The 17,931-nt window shown below is 35.2% G+C and overlaps 1 protein-coding gene across 4 annotated transcripts in view; it reads left to right on the top strand.

The window, feature by feature from the left end:
* TANK (TRAF family member associated NFKB activator) overlaps window positions 1-17,931 on the top strand; it is a 98,719-nt gene that overhangs the window by 54,428 nt on the left and 26,360 nt on the right. For 3 of the 4 annotated variants that reach the window (XM_030796340.1, XM_030796339.1, XM_030796341.1), the window contains 2 exons: window positions 11,226-11,334; window positions 12,418-12,536. In XM_030796340.1, coding sequence (XP_030652200.1) covers window positions 11,226-11,334; window positions 12,418-12,536 — 228 coding nt within the window. Of the gene's footprint in view, window positions 1-11,225; window positions 11,335-12,417; window positions 12,726-17,931 lie in introns of those variants that run through there. The other variant, XM_030796342.1, reaches the window with a different exon arrangement.

The following is a 17,931-nucleotide window of genomic DNA, read 5'->3' as shown; positions in this document are numbered from 1 at the left end:
TGTATACCCATATGTATCACTGCTACTTGGAAGGCACATTAAACTGAATATCCAGACCTGAACTTACATATTCATCATTTTTTCTCACCTGTGCCATTGCAAGAGAGTAATGAGTTTAATAAGCTGCTGTGTGGAATAATGCTACCTTTTATTTACCCTAAATTTACTTCACATAAATTTCAAAGGATAATCTCTCCTACTACTGCTAGTGTCCTGCTACTGATCACGAAGTATATTTATTTTACCTGGCCCCTAAATTGTGTTTTTCTCTTTTAGTTCTAGACCAAATTTTCCATTGTTATGCCTAGGCTCTCTTGCCACCATGCTGTTAAGTTGTTTTTTTTTTAGAACCTCTAGTCTTAAAACATGGCTCTTTTTAGCTTATCCTCTGGTACAGCCCTCATTCTAGACCATACTAAAATACCAGACAATTTCAGATACATGGAAGGAGTGCATTAATCTCAGATACACAGAAGCAATCTTCTTCCCTTCAACATTTAAATTCATAATACTTCATAAATCAGAAAGGAAAATTAACATTTAATGAATGAGCATATTCTACAGGTGTCACAGCCCTACAAAAGTAGGCATTGTTAGCTTTATTTTCAAATGAAGAAACCGACACTCAGAAATGTTGATTTTCCAATCTAAGTTGCAGAATCTGTACTGAAACTAGGTTTATCAGACCAAAGACCATATTCATTATACTAACCTAGCTAAGTCATAGCTCATTCCAGGTTTTCAAACTGTTTTCTTCCCAGTGCTATGAATAACTTAATATAGTCTCCTCTCTTCTTGGATGAATCCTTACTTTGTGATTTATACATCTCTTTTTACCAAGAGAGGCTAAAGTTTGCTATTAATATTTCCTTTACTCATCCTTCAATTTATCATGTGCCAGGGCCATCATATATGCTAGCAATTAAAAGATAGATAAAACAGAGCATGCACTTAAAGGGTTCACAGTCAAATACTGCTTATTCCATTTCTTGGCATGTGTAAGCATTCATAAATACCCACACTAAGAGGTCTTCTGTTCATTCCAAAGTAGAGGAATCTTTTAATCACAATAGCCTCTGACCAGACAACTTTTACTATGCTTACAGAATAAGACAAAAGATTATTATGGAGAGTAGTAGAGTTGGTTTGGCCCCTGAATTGGTTATTATATAGGATAAGCTATTACAGAGAGACTAAGAAATACAGTCCGTAAATATAAAAGTTGACTTTTGTCTCTGCTTGGCACAAAGACTCACGTGAGTAATCCCAGCACTTTGAGAGGCTAAGGCAGGAGGATTGCTTGAGCCCAAGAGTTCAAGACCAGCCTGGGCAACATAGCGAGACCCTGTCTTTATTTAAAAATAAATAAATAAATAAGTTCTCTCTTTTGTAGCAGTCCACAGGTGAATAGAACAGGGCTAGTAAGGCAGCTCTACCGTACTTAAAATATGGTTTCTCTCTCTCAAATCACAGTGGCTGCTCTCCTCATTTCCTTGCCAGTGAGAAGGGGAAGAGAAGTGAAGAGCAGACAGCTTTCTTTTAATGATGTTGTCCAGAATTTGTGCAGATTACTTCTGTTCACACCCTCTAGCCAGAACTTAGTCACATGATCACATCTAGTAGTGAAGAGGGCTGGTAAATATATCCTCTAGCTGGGTGACCATGTGCCCTGTTAAAACTCTATATTACTAAAAAAAAGAAAGAAAATGGATATGGGGAATAATTAGCAGGCCTTGCCACATCTTTTGGCTGACTAGACTAAAATTGCCTGGAGAATTTCAGGTATCACAAGACTCCATAATATGGAATTAAATATTTAATCAGTTTATTACTCATACCAAGTTACTTGTGATCAATTTCTGCCACTGTTCCATGAAAGAAATTTCTATTGCTTCTTTGACCATCTTTCCAAGAGAAGAATCACTAATAAAATAATTAAAATATCTGAAAATGTTAAAACTGATTGCAGTTTACAAGTCAGATTACCATAATCGTAAATGATTAGGTTATAGAAAACCTGCAGCTGGCCTCTTCTGCTTTCCCAAGATTCTTTGCGTTATGTAGTCAGAAAATAGAAATCTCTTTGTTGAGAAGAGGAATTCGAAATGGAATTTTTCTCTTCTTGCCCCCTCTTGATTAAAAGAGAAAAACTGACAAAGTCTTACATAGAAAGGAAGCAATCTCCTTAATTCTAAAATGATTCAGATGCTATGCTGTATTAATTGCTTTTTCTTTGTACTGAGAAGAAAAGTGAAGGATACATAATATTTAAAACCATCCAATTTGCTAAGCAAAGAGTCTTATTGACTAGCCAGTAAGGCTGAAGAGAAGGCCTAAAATAAGAGTAAATTTGACTGTGCATTGTCTTTTTATCATAAATTACAGATCTTCTCTAACGTTTTTCTGACAATAAATGTTAAGCGATAAGGACCGTTTTGTTGTCAGATTGCTTTATTCAAGAGCTAGTCTTGACCCACGTGAAATGTAAACCTTTAGCCTAAGGCTTATGTTACCTCTAAAAGCTTGTAAAACATATTTTAAAGGATTGCAAACGGCATAAAATACCTTTATTGTAGGTACTATGTTAAAAAAAATCCTTCATTTTCACATAAGATGTAAATGGCCTCATTACTGTTTACCACTCTTTTTTTTTCCTTTTTTTTCCCCCAGCAACATATATACTCTATTCAAAGTGTTGATGGGGTAAAGCGGTTCATTCTGGTTTTTTTCCTAATGAAGCTACTGGTATTAGAATAAAAGTGCTCCAGGTAGTTTCTGATCAAAGCTTTATTTCTTTGTTGTACATTGTCAGTACTTTGCCAGTAGATTCATTTTCCACGTTATCAGAATGGAAAATATTTGTATCCTTTCTTCCAAGGTTTTACTTCCAGAAATATGTCCTGTTAAAATTTTTAGTCAGGTATGTAGGATATATGTTCAAGGAGATTGGTTAATAAAGAATTAATGATATTCATTCAAAAATATATTGAGCAGCTACTATGTATCCGGAACTGCACTAAGTACTAAATCTACAATGATAAGCAAACAGACATGCTTGCTTCCTGCTTCATGGAATGGTGGCACAGTCTAGTAAAGCAGAGACTAATCAGTCTCACAAATATAGCCTGAAACTCTGATCAAAGTATCAAGAAGAAAGGTAAATTGCTATTAGAATGTCTGTTGGGGATTTGACCTAATCCAGCAGGTCAGAGAAGATTATCATTATATAATGACTTTTGAAAGGGCAGGTTTGGAGGGCTTTCTAAGTTCAAGGACCTGCATTATAAAACCCATTGGCCTAAAAGAACTTAAAGTATAAGGGAAATAGTGCAATGAGAAGAGTCAGGGGCTCTTAGTAGGGACTTGGAGACCATATTAAGGGCTTTTGGTTCTTTATTCTAGGAGCGTAAGAAGCCATTTAAGGTTTTTTGGGGGACAAGGGTGAGGGGTAGGAAAAAAGTATGGAGTAATATGATTACGTGTGCATTTTGCAAAGAACACAGTGGCTACTAGAGAATAGGCTATTGCAGCAGTCCATTAAGGTTGTGGTAATAGATTTAAGAGATATTAATAGTTAAGATTAAACTTGATACTTGGGGCCAGGTGCCGTGGCTCATACCTGTAATACTAGCACTTTTTTTGGGAGGCATAGGCAGGCGGATCACATGAGGTCAGGAGTACAAGACCAGTCTGGCCAACATGGTGAAACCCTGTCTGTACTAAAAATACAAAAATTAGCCAGGCATGATGGCGGGCACCTATAATCCCAGCTATTCAGGAGCCTGAGGCAGGAGAATCACTTGAACCCAGGAGATGGAGGTTGCAGTGAGCCTAGATCACGCCACTGCACTCCAGTGAGCAAGACAGAGCTCCGAAAGAGCAAAACTCCATCTCAAAAAAATAAATAAAATTGATCCTTTGTAATGGATTGGCTGTACAACAAATAGATGTCAAAGATGGTTACAGCTTTCTGTATAGATAAGAGCACCATATACCGAGAAAAGGAATGCTAGCAAAGAACCAGACTTTTGGGGGGGTGGAGAGGAGAGATGAGAGGGAGTGGTAATTGGGGGAAATCATCAGTTTTGAATATTCTAAGTGCTTCCCCAGGAACAGTTGGCCACATAGATCTATAGCTTAGAAGAGAGATCTAAGCTAGAAGAAAAATTTGAGCTACTGGCATGGATGAGATTACCTAGGAAGAGAATATATAGCAAGAGAGGGCCTCAGGTGAGCTAGAGGTACTAATACGATGTGGCATAGTGGTTAGTTAGGGGCTTGGGCTTTGTATTCGGGCAAGCCTAGATTCAAATCTTAGCTCTACTATCTACTGGGAAATCTTAATAGTTAAGATTAAAATTGATATTTGAGGGCCAGGCGCAGTGGCTCACACCTGTAATCCCAGCACTATGGCAGGCCGAGGCAGGCGGATCACTTGAGGTCAGGAGTTCAAGACCAGCCTGGCCAACATGGTGAAATCCTGTCTCTTCTAAAAATACAAAAATTAGCCAGGTGTGATGCGGGAGCGCTTGTAATCCCAGCTACTCGGTAGACTGAGGCAGGAGAGTGACTTGAACTCGGGAGGTGGAGGTTGCAATGAGCCTAGGCAGATTATTTTGTATGTCTTTAAGACTCAGTTTTCTCATCTGTAAAATGTGGGAAATAGTCTCCTGGGAAGGTTGGTTTAAGGATTAAAGGAGATAAAGAAAATAAAACTGATTTTGGTACATAGTATTTAATGAAATTATCACATGATGATAATGTGTTGCTGAGTTGAAAAATTTGGTTGCAGAATAGTTCTCATTTGTAAAAAAGTGTGATACATATACACACATGTACACAGGAGTTCTGAAAGGGTATATACCAAAATGTCAATAGCAGTTACCCTTGAGGAAAAATGGAAGGCAAAGTAAGGGAGGATACTGCCACATTTTACTTTGTACTTATCTGTACATACTTGTACATTATTTTTGTTGTGTTGGTGGTAGTGGCCATTTTGTTATTTGAATTTTTCAACAGATGTGCGATTTTTATAACTTTTAATAGCCATTAATCTTTAATCATTTAGTCCATTTTATCTCTTTATAAACTTTGAACAGTCAGGGCTTGGTTTTTTGTTTTGTTTTGTTTGCTTGACAGAATGTTTTTGATTCAATGGAGATACCATACTGATTTCTCATAAAGAAACACCTAAGTCCTAGGTTACAATGAACTAGAAAAATGACTGAGAGATCTGGCTTCGGTGATAACCAGAGCTTTTGTTCATAAACATACTACATGCTCTGTGTCTTAGTCCATTTGCACTCTATAACAAAATACTTTATACCAGGTAATTTGTAAATAATAGAAATTTATTTCTACAGTTTTAGAGGCTGGGAAGTCCAAGATCAAGGCTCCAGCAGGCTTGGTGTCTGGTGAGGGCCCAGTCTCTGTTTCCAAGATGGCACCTCATTGCTGCATCATCTAGTGGAGATGAACACTGTGTTCTCATATGGCAGAAGGGATGGAGGGCAAAAAGGACTGAACTCTGTGTGAAGCCCCTTTTATAAAGGCCTTAATCTTATTCATATGGGAGCAGCCCTTATAACTTAATACCTCCTAAAAGGCCCTACTTCTTAATACCATCACAATGGGGATTAAGTTTCAACATGAATTTTGGTGGGGACACACATTTGGATCATAGCACTTCACCCCTGGCTCCCCCAGATTTATATCCTGCACACATACAAAATATATGAGATACATGTACGTGATACACATTTATTCCATCCCAAAAGCCCCAAAAAGACTTACCTTGTTCCAGCATCAACTTTAAAATCTAAAGTTTCATCTTAACATTATCTAAATCAGATATGGAGATAAGACTCAAAGTACAATTCATCCAGAGACAAATTCCTCTCAAGCTGTGAGCCTATGAAATTATACAGTTATATGCTTCCAAAAGACAATATAGTGGGACAGACATAGGATAGACATTCCCACTCCAAAATGGAGCAACAGGAAAGAACAAAGGGCTAACAGGTCCTAACCAAATCCAAACACCTCAAATAAACAACAAAAACCCAGTAGGGCAAACATTAAACCCTGAAGCTTGAGTGTAGTCTTTAACTCCCATTTCTCATTTTCTGGACACACTGGGGTGGAAGTTGGGCCCCCAAGGCTCCAGGCAACCCTACTCCATCACATTGCTGGCTGCATTTCTTGTGTGTTGGAGTTGCATGCCTTTGGGTCTCCCAGCCTGGAGTTGCACCCTGGTGGCTCTACTGGTCTGGGGTCTTGGGATGGCCCTGCCTGGGCAACTCCACTAGGAATTGCCCTGATGGTGACTCTCTGCATTGGCCTCACTCCCACGGCTTTGGATATTATGTAGATACTTTGCTCATTGTTAAAAACAGGAACTAACATTTCCAACGAGCATATTGCGAGACAAATACTTTATATATTCTGTGTCTTTCAATCCTTCAGGTAAATATAATTTTCATTTAAAGAGGAAGAAACCAAAGGCTCAAAGAGGCAAGTAAATTAATCAGGACCGAAACACAGGATTGTAAAATAAAAATAGTTTGTCATAGTTTACCATTTGGCATGCTGAGAAATTGGTGGCAGCACTGTCACCTAAAAGTAGATAATTAGATTGGAAATCTGATCTGTCAAATTGCAGATCTTCTAGATAAATCCTGGTACTGGAGGGTGGGAACGTACAGGGCTTATAACCTAGTAGGCAGAAAATGGTTGAAGAAAGACTTGTGTAAGCCAGGATCTCTGGGTTGCTGATCCTATTTGATCTCATACTATTTAACGAAAACTCAAAATTGAAGTTGATTCTTAGCTAGCTTACCAAAATTTCAAGATGTATTTTAATTAGATTGTGTCTAAATTAATTAGTTTCTATCTAAAGTGCTATGTATTAGGATAATTAATATTTAATTATCTTACTTCATGAACTGTAGGATTTGTGGTAGCCACACAAATCCTTTAGTAAATCTTTCATTCTCTTTATTAACCTTGGAATAATTTGAAAGCTTTTTAAATTGGGACTATTTCATTTTTTTTTCAATCCACTCAATATTTATTAAATTCCTTAATAAATCATTGGAGGAAAGCAGTGATATTTTTGAGAATATTGCAATTAATTATTGAGGATGAGAAGAAATGTTTGACTTAGGATATTATAGATAACTTAAGGGCACTTAAACTTTTTTTCCCCTATGTAAGAAATAAGTGCCTTGGAAAATACAAAAAAGAAAAATGTTCAATACAAGCAATAGGAAACAATTCAATTTATGGAACTCTATTTTAATATTTATGATACGAAAATTTAAACATCTGTCTACACAAAATTATAGGAAATATGCTGCCTTAGTTTTGAAGAGGAAATATTGAAATTTTGCCTGGATAAAAGGGCAATTTTTAAAATAAACTTTTTGCTTTGCTTATCATAATCCAGAGTATGGGCAACCATTTTTAATAAATTTGGGATGTGTGCTCTATTTGATCACCAGTGTTTTAAGTTTTACTTTTGAACACTAAGAAAGAATACAAAGTTAACCTTATGGGCCAGGTGTGGTGGCTCATGCCTGTAATCCCAGCACTTTGGGAGGCCAAGGTGGGAGGATCACTTGAGCCCAGGAGTTTGAGACCAGCCTGGGCAGCATAGCAAGACCTTGTCTCTATACAAATAACATAGTAATGAAATAAAAAACAAAGTACCTTATAGCACAAGTACCTAAGTACCTGTTTACCTCTTTAGATGCTGGTAGACCACTTGTTTTGCTAGTCTTTGAAATTGGAAGGAGTGTCAAATACACAGAAGCCAGAGTCATCTTGGCCAGATGGTGTTTGATACAGATGGATGGTTAGTTGTCATGCAGATCTCCTAGTTGGTAACTTGTTGCTGCCATCTGACTCAAAGAATCATTCACACACACTGGCTGTCAAAAGCATCTTCTCTTCTGTCTGTTTTAGCTGTCATGTCTGTGCTCTGTACAGAAGTGTTGACAAGACATTGCTGTTGTACATTTTCAATGTGGTTGTTAGTGAGTTTTCTGTTTCGTGGGGTCTTTGATAGTGCTAGAATGTACTTGCTTTGTAATTGTATTTAAAAAAAAATACTTGACTGTGCAACAATAATCTGACCTTGTAAAAGGACTTTTCACGTTGTAAGTTTAGGCAGATATGTTCTGTGAACAAAAGCATTTAATAAAATGAAAAAAAAAGACTAGTTTCATTTAGTTTCCAAATAGCAATTCTACTGGTTATTTCCCAGTTTGATGTAATATTTCCTTTTGGACTTTCCCTCTCATAGTCTGTGGTCAAAATCTTTATACTCTTTTCTGAATATGCATTTTCTCAAATTACTACCTTTTTTCTAACGGTATAAGCTTCCCTTTTAAAAAAAAAATCTTCAAACATTACTTATCTTTTGCATTCATTTTCTCAAACTTAATTTCCCTTTGTCGTATTTACCTACTGACCTTGTTCTGTTTTTACTGTTTCCATTAGAGAAATATAAGCAAAAGCATTCCTCCATTCCTTCATTTCTGAAAGCATATCTGTTCCTGATATTTCTTTTTTTTTTTTTTAAGTGAAAGCAAGTTTATTAAGAAAGTAAAGGAATAAAAGTGGCTACTCCAGAGGCAGAGCAGCGGCATGGGATGCTCAACTCTGATGTTACTTTAACAAGTTAATTAGTTTGTTTATTCAACTAATATTTACTGAGCATCCTAATATGTGCCAGGCACTCTGTAATACTGTGGAGATATCAGGAGGAAATACCCTCTACCCTTAAGGAGTTCAGTCTAGAGGGAAACCAGACATTAGACAATTAGACTAGAATATTATAACTGCTAAATACAAGTATGTGAAAAGTGTAGGAGGAAAACATGGACTCTTGCTGTTCTATTTCCCCTACTATACTTCCAGAGTGTTGGTTTTTAAAATTGTTGTAGACTTTGCTCGACCTTTATCATACTTTATTAAGTAGCCTAAGAAGTAGTTAAAACTTCAACTTGAAATAGCCATTGATCCATTAATTTTTCCTAGCTATTGAATACATTTTCAGGATTATTTATTTATTGTAATATCTTATATGCAGATGTGCTAAAGTATGTTTTTTAAGCCAGAGAATAGAAGATAAAAATTAACTGGCAGAAGCTTTCTGAGTTGGTTTCAAAAGAAAATATATGGTTTCTTCATTAAGGTGGGAAAAAAAGACATAGAGACTTGAATAACATAGACATTTATTCTGGGCCTGTCTCTAACTTGCTAAGTTTTTTGGACTGGTTACTTAATCTCTGGACAGTATAATGTATATACCTATCAAAATAAAGTGAAAAAATTGGTACTTATTGATCGATGTTTGTGAAGAACTTTGAGTTCTTGGAGAAAGCTTTAATTAACGCAGAAATATATAGAGAAGACTGTAACTTGTTTGCTGATTCTTCAGCCCTGGTGGTGCTCTGTAGCCCAAGTAAATCTAAGGTATTTAGAATTTGCTGTAGATTTTTGGATCCTTCATTCAGTCAGCTTACCACACTATTTCTAGGGGGTTGGGTGTGAATTTATACAGGAATAAGATGTCTTATCCTGGGAAGCCAGGCCCTAGACTAGACTTGGGTATCAGTGATCAGTTCTGAGACATATTCATTGGACATACACTTCAGGTAGACCCACATGATTCATTCTTCTGTTCACAATAATAAAATGTAATTGGAATCCGTATTTCCTTTTTTAATTTTTCAGTGAACATACACTGAACATCTCCTATGTATAAGTTACTTAATCCTTATGAATTCTATGGGGAATGTGAAACTATGTAAGACTGCCTTTAGGCAATGTGCAAAGACAACGCATCATATGGGTTGCTTATCAGTTTTGTCAGTTATTCATATTTGGAGTGTATTGCTTATACAAGTTCACCTTTTATTTGGGAAAATGTAGTATTTAGCTCTAATTCCTTTTTTTTTGAGACAGAGTCTCGCTCTGTTGCCCAGGCTGGAGTGCAGTGGCGTGATCTTGGCTCACTGCAAGCTCCGCCTCCCGGGTTCACACCATTCTCCTGCCTCAGCCTCCCGAGTAGCTGGGACTACAGGTGCCCGCCACCACACCTGGCTAATTTTTTGTATTTTTAGTGGAAACGGGGTTTCACTGTGTTAACCAGGATGGTCTCGATCTCCTGACCTTGTGATCTGCCCCCCTTGGCCTCCCAAGCTTTAATTTCTTAAGCTAATTTATATTTGCTAATCTATGAACAGCTATGTAATTTATTAAAATTTTTAAGTTTATTGGTCTCTGAAAATAATAGAGCTTCACTAATTTTGAACTTTAAGAATCAGTTTAAAGTCAAATATCTAGTATCTACTGAAGATCATTCTGAGATTATTAGAACTTCATTTTCCTTTTATATTTCAAGGAATTTGCAACTTAGTCATTATTTATTTATCCCTCCAGGGATAGAAATTGGTTAAAAATAAAAGTTCTCTGTTATTGTTTGGTGATACGCTTTTAAGACTGTACTAATCTGGTAATTGTGATACAACAGTTTCAAATTTGCTTGAATGTTTGCAGCATCTGTATTCCTCAGTACAAACTTGTCTTTTTTCATTGCTTTATTCTCATATTCATTGCAATAAAATAGCAAAATGAATGGATTAACAATATAAGGGAAACTATGGCATTTAAGATAGACACCAAAGGTCATCCATATTCTCTTAATTTCTTAAAACTTAGTGGAGAAGTTTCTGGTCAGTATAATTTTATAGTTTGTATTTGTCCCTTTGATTTTTATCAACACTTCCTTAGTGTTTGTGTACTCTAGAAATAAATTTAGAAGTGTGTTTATTTGAAAGACACAAAATTTTTTAAGTTAGTATGTATTTTATAGCATCTGTTGTATCATTTGTGCTTTTTTTTTTCATTAAGGAATATATGCTAAATTACAGTTTTGATCCTTACTGAAGGATCAGGAAATCGTAGACTGAATCCTTGACTGAAATGTCTTTAAATAAGATAATCTTTAAAACTTTTACGGTGTTTTAAGTATCTAAAATCACTGATGTTTGTAACAATTACAAGTACATTCCTGCAGCCAGTTTGTATCTCATAAATCACAATACCTGCAAAATGACAATGTGGGCAACTCATATCTATTTATATTATTAATGGACGGTAAATGTATGTTCATGTCTATCAGTGAATATCAGGCTAACTGGTTTTTATGTCAGCAGACTGAGAACTATGAGCAGAGAATACGTGAACAACAGGAACAGCTGTCACTTCAACAAACTATTATTGACAAGCTAAAATCTCAGTTACTTCTTGTGAAGTCCACTCAAGGTATGTTAATGTTAATTTTTTATGTATTTCTAGAACCTCTTGGTGAAAAGAAAGGTGTAAGTTGAGTTTTTCTATTTTATTCCTTCGTTGTTTCTCAATAGTTTTGATATTATAACTGTGGTACAGTTATATGTTATGTTTGTTTAAATGAACACTTGCAGGATATGGGAAAGTGGACTTTCACATATTACTATACTATATGGTGGAACTCTAAGTTTATAAAACTTCCTAAAAAGCAATTTGCCAGTAAATAGCAGCAAAAGCTTTTGAAAACATCTATGCCTTTTGAACCAAAAATGCAAGTTCTAAGATGATATCATAAGAAAATATTTGTTCAGGTACTCAAAAATATATATGCAAGGATGTGTATCACAGTATAATTTCTAATCATGGAAAGCTAGAAACAAATATTCAATAGTTACAGTGATCTATGTGAATAGCTATGTAGCCAAGAAAAGTGATGATAATAGGTATTAACTTATAAGAATATGTTGACGATATATAGCAAAATGAACAAAGCAGGATACATAAATAAGTGTTATTTTCATTTATGCAGAAAAAGGTGATTCTTGTGTGAATTTATATGTATAGGAAAAGAAGAATTCTGATAGAATATATAAACCAAAATATTAATTGGAATAATTCACAGGTGATAAAAATTTGGGTAGCATTTACTTTTTATTCTTTTTGGCTGTCTGCATTTGCTAATTTTCCTATAATAAGCATGGAGTCATAATACAAATAATTATCTTAAATAAGAAATGCATACCTGAAAATATGACTTATATAAAAGTTGAATTGTTGCTGACAGATGCAAAGAGCATATTTCTTGTTTTCTAAATTCTGCATATTTTACATACTGCTGGCTTTGGGAGAACAGGGGTTTTGTATGTTTGTTTAGTGGGAAGGAAAAAATATAAATGGACAACTTGTCAAAGTAACTATTACCTAAAGAATTTTCTGAAACTCCTACCTTAAAATCTATTCTCTTTATGGTTTCGAGTTTGTATTATTTTTTGCTTTGTCAGGTGGTACCAAAAATAAGGGTTTTCTGCTAATGTCCAAGAGGTTTTTGTCTTGCAGATAACAGTTATGGCTGTGTTCCTCTGCTTGAAGACAGTGAAACAAGAAAGAATAATTTGACTGTTGATCAGCCACATGATAAAGTGATTTCAGGAATAGCAAGAGAAAAACTACCAAAGGTAGATGTTGCTTCTGCAGAAAGCAGCATTTAAATGCTGATGCGTAACATAGCTTCCTCATTTTATTTTTCCGAAGTGATCTACCACTGGAATTCCAAACAGAAGTTCCATATACACAAATATGTGGCTTAAATATTTCTAAATAGAAGAACTATTTTCAAGTAAAATAAAGGCTAAGGTTTTGTATTTCCTACTGACCGTTTTTCTACATCACAAGCATTTCAACAAAGAAAAGATTTAACAAAGAAATAGGGCTGGGCAGAGTGACTCACTCCTGTAATTCAAACACTTTGGGAGGCCAAAGGAGGGAGGATCACTTGAGCTCAGCAGTTTGAGACCAACCTGGGCAACACAGGGGGATCCCTAGCTCTACAAAAATAAAAAAATTAGCCACGCAGAATGGCACACGCCTGTAGTCCCAGGTACTCAGTAGGAGCATTGTTTGGGCCTAAGAGGTCAAGGCTGCTGCAGTGACCAATGATCGTGACACTGCATTCCAGTTTGGGTAACAGAGTGAGACCCTATCTCTAAATAAATAAATAAATGAATTAATGAATGAATGCCACATACATATGTACATATGTGTGTGTGTGTGGTGTGTGTGTGTCTATATATAAATAAACAATGAAATAAAAGATTAAAATCAGGTAAATAATAAGACACAGATCAGATAATAGCTTTCTAGCTTTTTCTTCGATTGTCTCTGCTTAGTTTAAAAGAAAAATCCACCCAACTAGCTTAAGCAAAACTCTACTGAAGTAATACAGAAAGAAATAGTACATATCCACAAGGAGACATATACAAGGACATTCATGCCATGGGTTAGAAACAACCTAAATATCCACCAATAACAGAATAGTCCATCTTTAGAAGCTCTTTAGAAAAATTAAAATATACTAAATATATATTAATTTTCCTAAATTTTAATAGCAATGTTGAGTAAAGATGGAAATTACAAAATGATAAAATGGGAATACTTTATGTAGTTTGTTGTTGTTGTTGTTGGTTTTGTTTTGTTTTCTTTTTGGATTTTTTTTGGATATGAAGTCTTGCTCTGTCACCCAGGCTGGAGTGCAGTGGTGCAATCTCTGCTCACTGCAACCTCCGCCTCCTAGGTTCCAGCAATTCTACAGGCACATGCTGCCACGCCTGGCTAATTAGGATACTTTATGTAGTTTTTAAAACATAACATTAATGTTTGTGAAAACACAAATATGTAATAAAAGTATAAAAACCTGGACAGGAAGGGCACACATCTTCTTTAGAAAAACGATCACCTTTAGAATTGGGGAGAAAAGAGACTGTGATATCTGAGAAAGGAATAATGAGGGCTTCAGCAGTTATATCTGCAACTTTTTTTTTTTTTTTTTAATAGAAGAGAGCTAAGCAAGTATGCAAAATGTTAACACTTGTTAACTCAGTAGTATATATATGTATATTATATTATTCTCCACGTTTTCATAAGTCATTGAAATTTTATAAGTTTGAAAACGATATTTTTAATGAGATGAGTTGGCTTTTAGTGGGATGATACATATTTTGAATAAAATAAGAACTCCTAGCAAATAAGGTTTCTTAACATCAACAAGAACAATTAAATCGAGTGCTATATTTCTTTCTTTCCTTCTAAATAAAGTAGGAGATTTTCACTTTGTCAGGGTTTTTCAGTTACTGATTGCATAACTAAGACTATCTTATTATTTAACATCAAATCTGAGAAATCCAATTTTGAGAGCTTTTTTCTATAAATAAAAATTTTAGAATAAGAAGTTCTCTTGGTACCCCTTAGTACATATATTTTTATTTTAAACCATTCTTTGAGTCATTCAGTTTTCTTCACCCCCATTCGAATTTTCATTTATCTAAAAATGCTGATAAACACAGAAACCATGGCATTGAAATATACTAGGTTTATTTTGCAAAAGAGGAAATTGAGAAACAATGATTCTGACTTTGGAATACAATTTTGTTACTAGGCCTATTGTAGTACATTATAAAATTGTTGAATTACTATACTCACATAAATTTAGTGCTTAAATAAACAATATTTCTAATCTTCCTGTTTCAATGTCTTCCAAATGCCATTACTTAACCGCAAATTTAATAATAATTTATAGCATTCCTTTGAAAGTAATAGAATATCTCCAGTTTAAAGTATGTAGAAGGTAGTTTTGAAAATAAAACCTTGGTTAGAACAAAAGGGATGATGTGAAAAGCTCTAAGATATAGTAATAGTTTTGTTTTTTTAAATTTGGATAATTTGTTATTTATGAAAGTTTTAGAGTTTACTTTCAGTCAGTAAGTATCAAAAGCAGACCTTCAACGGAAATCTTTTTAAAAATTATATTTGTTTAAATTCTGTAAGCTAAGTATTTGATCTGTGAAATATATATTTGGATACCTGGGATGAAATTAAGTTTAAGTAACAGAAATTATTTCAGAGATAGCCTGTGTGCAAAGAATGAATAATATTACATCAATTGTAGCTATATTTTTAGGCAGATGGTAAGAGGAAAAGCTCCGAGTAAGGAATAAATCTAACTTCAGTGAGTTTATCTTAGTAAAGATAATTAATTATCTTAATAGTAGGGGAAAGGTTTATGTTTTAGCCACATTTTTATACTTTGAATAGCTCATCAACTCAGTTTTCTTTGTAACCATTTAATAAAAATAAAAATTAACTGTCTTATATTTCAGCTTTCTCTTCTTTTATGTATCTCTAGCCAAAGTGCTAATGAGCACTAAACGTATAAGGGATTAAAGAAAAGAGAAAATATATTCTAAAAGAATGGATAAATTAGATTTATTGAATATTTGAGAGTTGGCTGTATGCTTAGTGTAAAAAATCAGGCCTATGTTAGAAAAAATACTGGCCCATCAAGCAATGGAAATTAAAATATGTTCCATTGGCCTATGTGCTGATCTATACTTAGTGGAGTTATAAGTCACCTTTAGCTAATACAGGTGAAACCTTTCCTAAAGAACTCTAAATATATGGTTATATTCAAGCTTCTTCCACAATGAAAAAAATCTATGTCGGTTGCAGTTTTTTAAAAGTATGCACCCACAAGGATGAGAACTAGAAAGCATTATAGAGAAATGGTTACGGTGATGGTATGATTCTTTTTTATTCTATTTTTAATGTACTTTAATATTATTGGTCTTCTGCAAAACTAATCTCTTTCTAGAAATCACATTCCCAGTCAATTGGCCTAGCTTCTATAATGATTTAGTAAGTTAACAGAAATGCTTTGAACCAGTAACAGAAGGAAGCCACTACGAGCCACCCACTGTCCTTTCCTCCTTCTGTTTGGTGGGTGGTTTGAGGATTTGTTTTCTTTAGACTATTTGTTTTGTTTAGGATTTTGTTTTGTCAGGATGTTTGAGAAGGGAAAGACTTGTGGACATTTTGGCAAATAGCCATTCTGGCTGCCTTGGAAAAAGAGACATAAAGTAGAGGAAAGAGGGATATTTGAAGGGGAAAGAGGCCCTTTTAGAAAATTTTACTTAAGAAACATGAAATTTATAGTTCAGTCTCTATTCATGTTATTCCTACACAAAAAGCATGCAAAAATCCTTTGACTTCTAAAGGGACAGAAAGAGGTAAAGACAAAGCCTCTATCATTAGATGACCCTTAGTACTCTGCTTGAGACAGTAGGGAAGGAAATAAACAGTTTAATGGAAAACCTTAGTTTTGTCTTTTGTACACCACACTAATTTGCACAGTCTTTTGCATTATCTATCATATTATTCCAGACTTACCCCAAAACTTAGGGCTTAGAACGACAAATTTGCCTGAGTTTCTGTGTATCAGAAATTCTGCAGAGATTTACCTGGGTGGCCCTGACTCAGGGTCTCTTATGTTGAAGTCAGGATGTGGACAAGGACTGCAGTCATCCAAAGGCTTAACTGGTTGGAGGATGCACTTCCAAGATGAGTCACTCACATGACTGTTGGCAGGAGGCCTTTCTAGATGAGCCTCTCTGCACAAACTGATAGCTAACTTCACTCAAAGTAAGGGATCTGAGAGAGAGAAAGGTGCCCTCTGTGACGTAGTCTCAAAGTCGCATTCCTTCACTTCCACTTAATTTTGTTCATTAGAAGCAAGTCACTAAGTAGTGGGGCAAGAAATTAAGCTGCACCCCTTGAAGGGAAGAGTTTCAAAGTTTCGTAGATATATATATATACATATTTTTTTTTTTTTTTTTTTTTTTTTGAGACGGCGTCTCGCTCTGTCGCCCAGGCTGGAGTGCAGTGGCGCAATCTCGGCTCACTGCAAGCTCCGCCTCCCGGGTTCACGCCATTCTCCTGCCTCAGCCTCTCCGAGTAGCTGGGACTACAGGCGCCCGCCACCACGCCCGACTAATTTTTTTGTATTTTTAGTAGAGACGGGGTTTCACCGTGGTCTCGATCTCCTGACCTCGTGATCCGCCCGCCTCGGCCTCCCAAAGTGCTGGGATTACAAGCGTGAGCCACCGCGCCCGGCCTCGTAGATATATTTTAAAAGCAACACAGGTATTGTAGATTGTTTGTGGTGTACAGAAGAGGAGGTGAAAGATCAAGAGACAAGGGGGCTGATACTTAATTTACCTTATGACAAATATTGATGAAAGGTAAGGGAACTTAATATTCACTTAATAGTGAATTAAATTCCTGAATCGTATGGTTATTAATCTTAAAGGGAAAAAATATCATAGTCTGTCATCTTAAGAACAATTTCAAAAATTCTAATATGAATATACTTTCCAGAGGAGAATAATAGCAATGCTTAGAGAACTAAGAAATTGTTGCATATTGCTAATTCTTTTTTATAATGTTAAAAAATGAAAATGCAGATAGGAAATCAGATAACAAAAATGCACACAATTATTCTTGACAAAGACTATTCATCTCTTGTTTACAGAACACCATTGTCAGACATAGTAACTTATGTCCATGTTAGCAATTACTGTTTACCTAACAAGTTTCATATTTGTGTAACAAATATAAAGGCATTCTATAAAAATACAAAACTATAAATTGTCAGTTTAATTCACTTTTTTAAAAACCAGGATTGTAATGTACTGTGTCATTTATATAGTCTCAGAAATGAGATTTTTATAATTTGCTTCTGGGAAATAGTTTGGTTGCCAAACTAAATACTATCTTGAGTGTCTAGGTTTTGACAGAAATTGTTTGCCCTCATCTTTCTATGCTACTTTTTGTTCCTGTGGAGAATTATACAAAATTCTCAGGTGGTTTGATGCAAGAAAATATGTAGAAAGCAATAATATAGAAGACCAAAAATTTGGTGATATTGGTAAATTACTTTTCTTCATTTATCCAATAATTCTGAATTCATGATGTATACTTAACACTGCCAACCACTGGAGAGCAAAGAGATGTTGTCCCTGT

This window comes from Nomascus leucogenys, chromosome 17 (genome assembly GCF_006542625.1).
Source record: "Nomascus leucogenys isolate Asia chromosome 17, Asia_NLE_v1, whole genome shotgun sequence".
NCBI lineage: Eukaryota > Metazoa > Chordata > Mammalia > Primates > Hylobatidae > Nomascus > Nomascus leucogenys.
The sequence above is the reverse complement of the archived record's forward strand: the minus strand, read 5'-3'. Positions and strand labels throughout refer to the sequence as shown.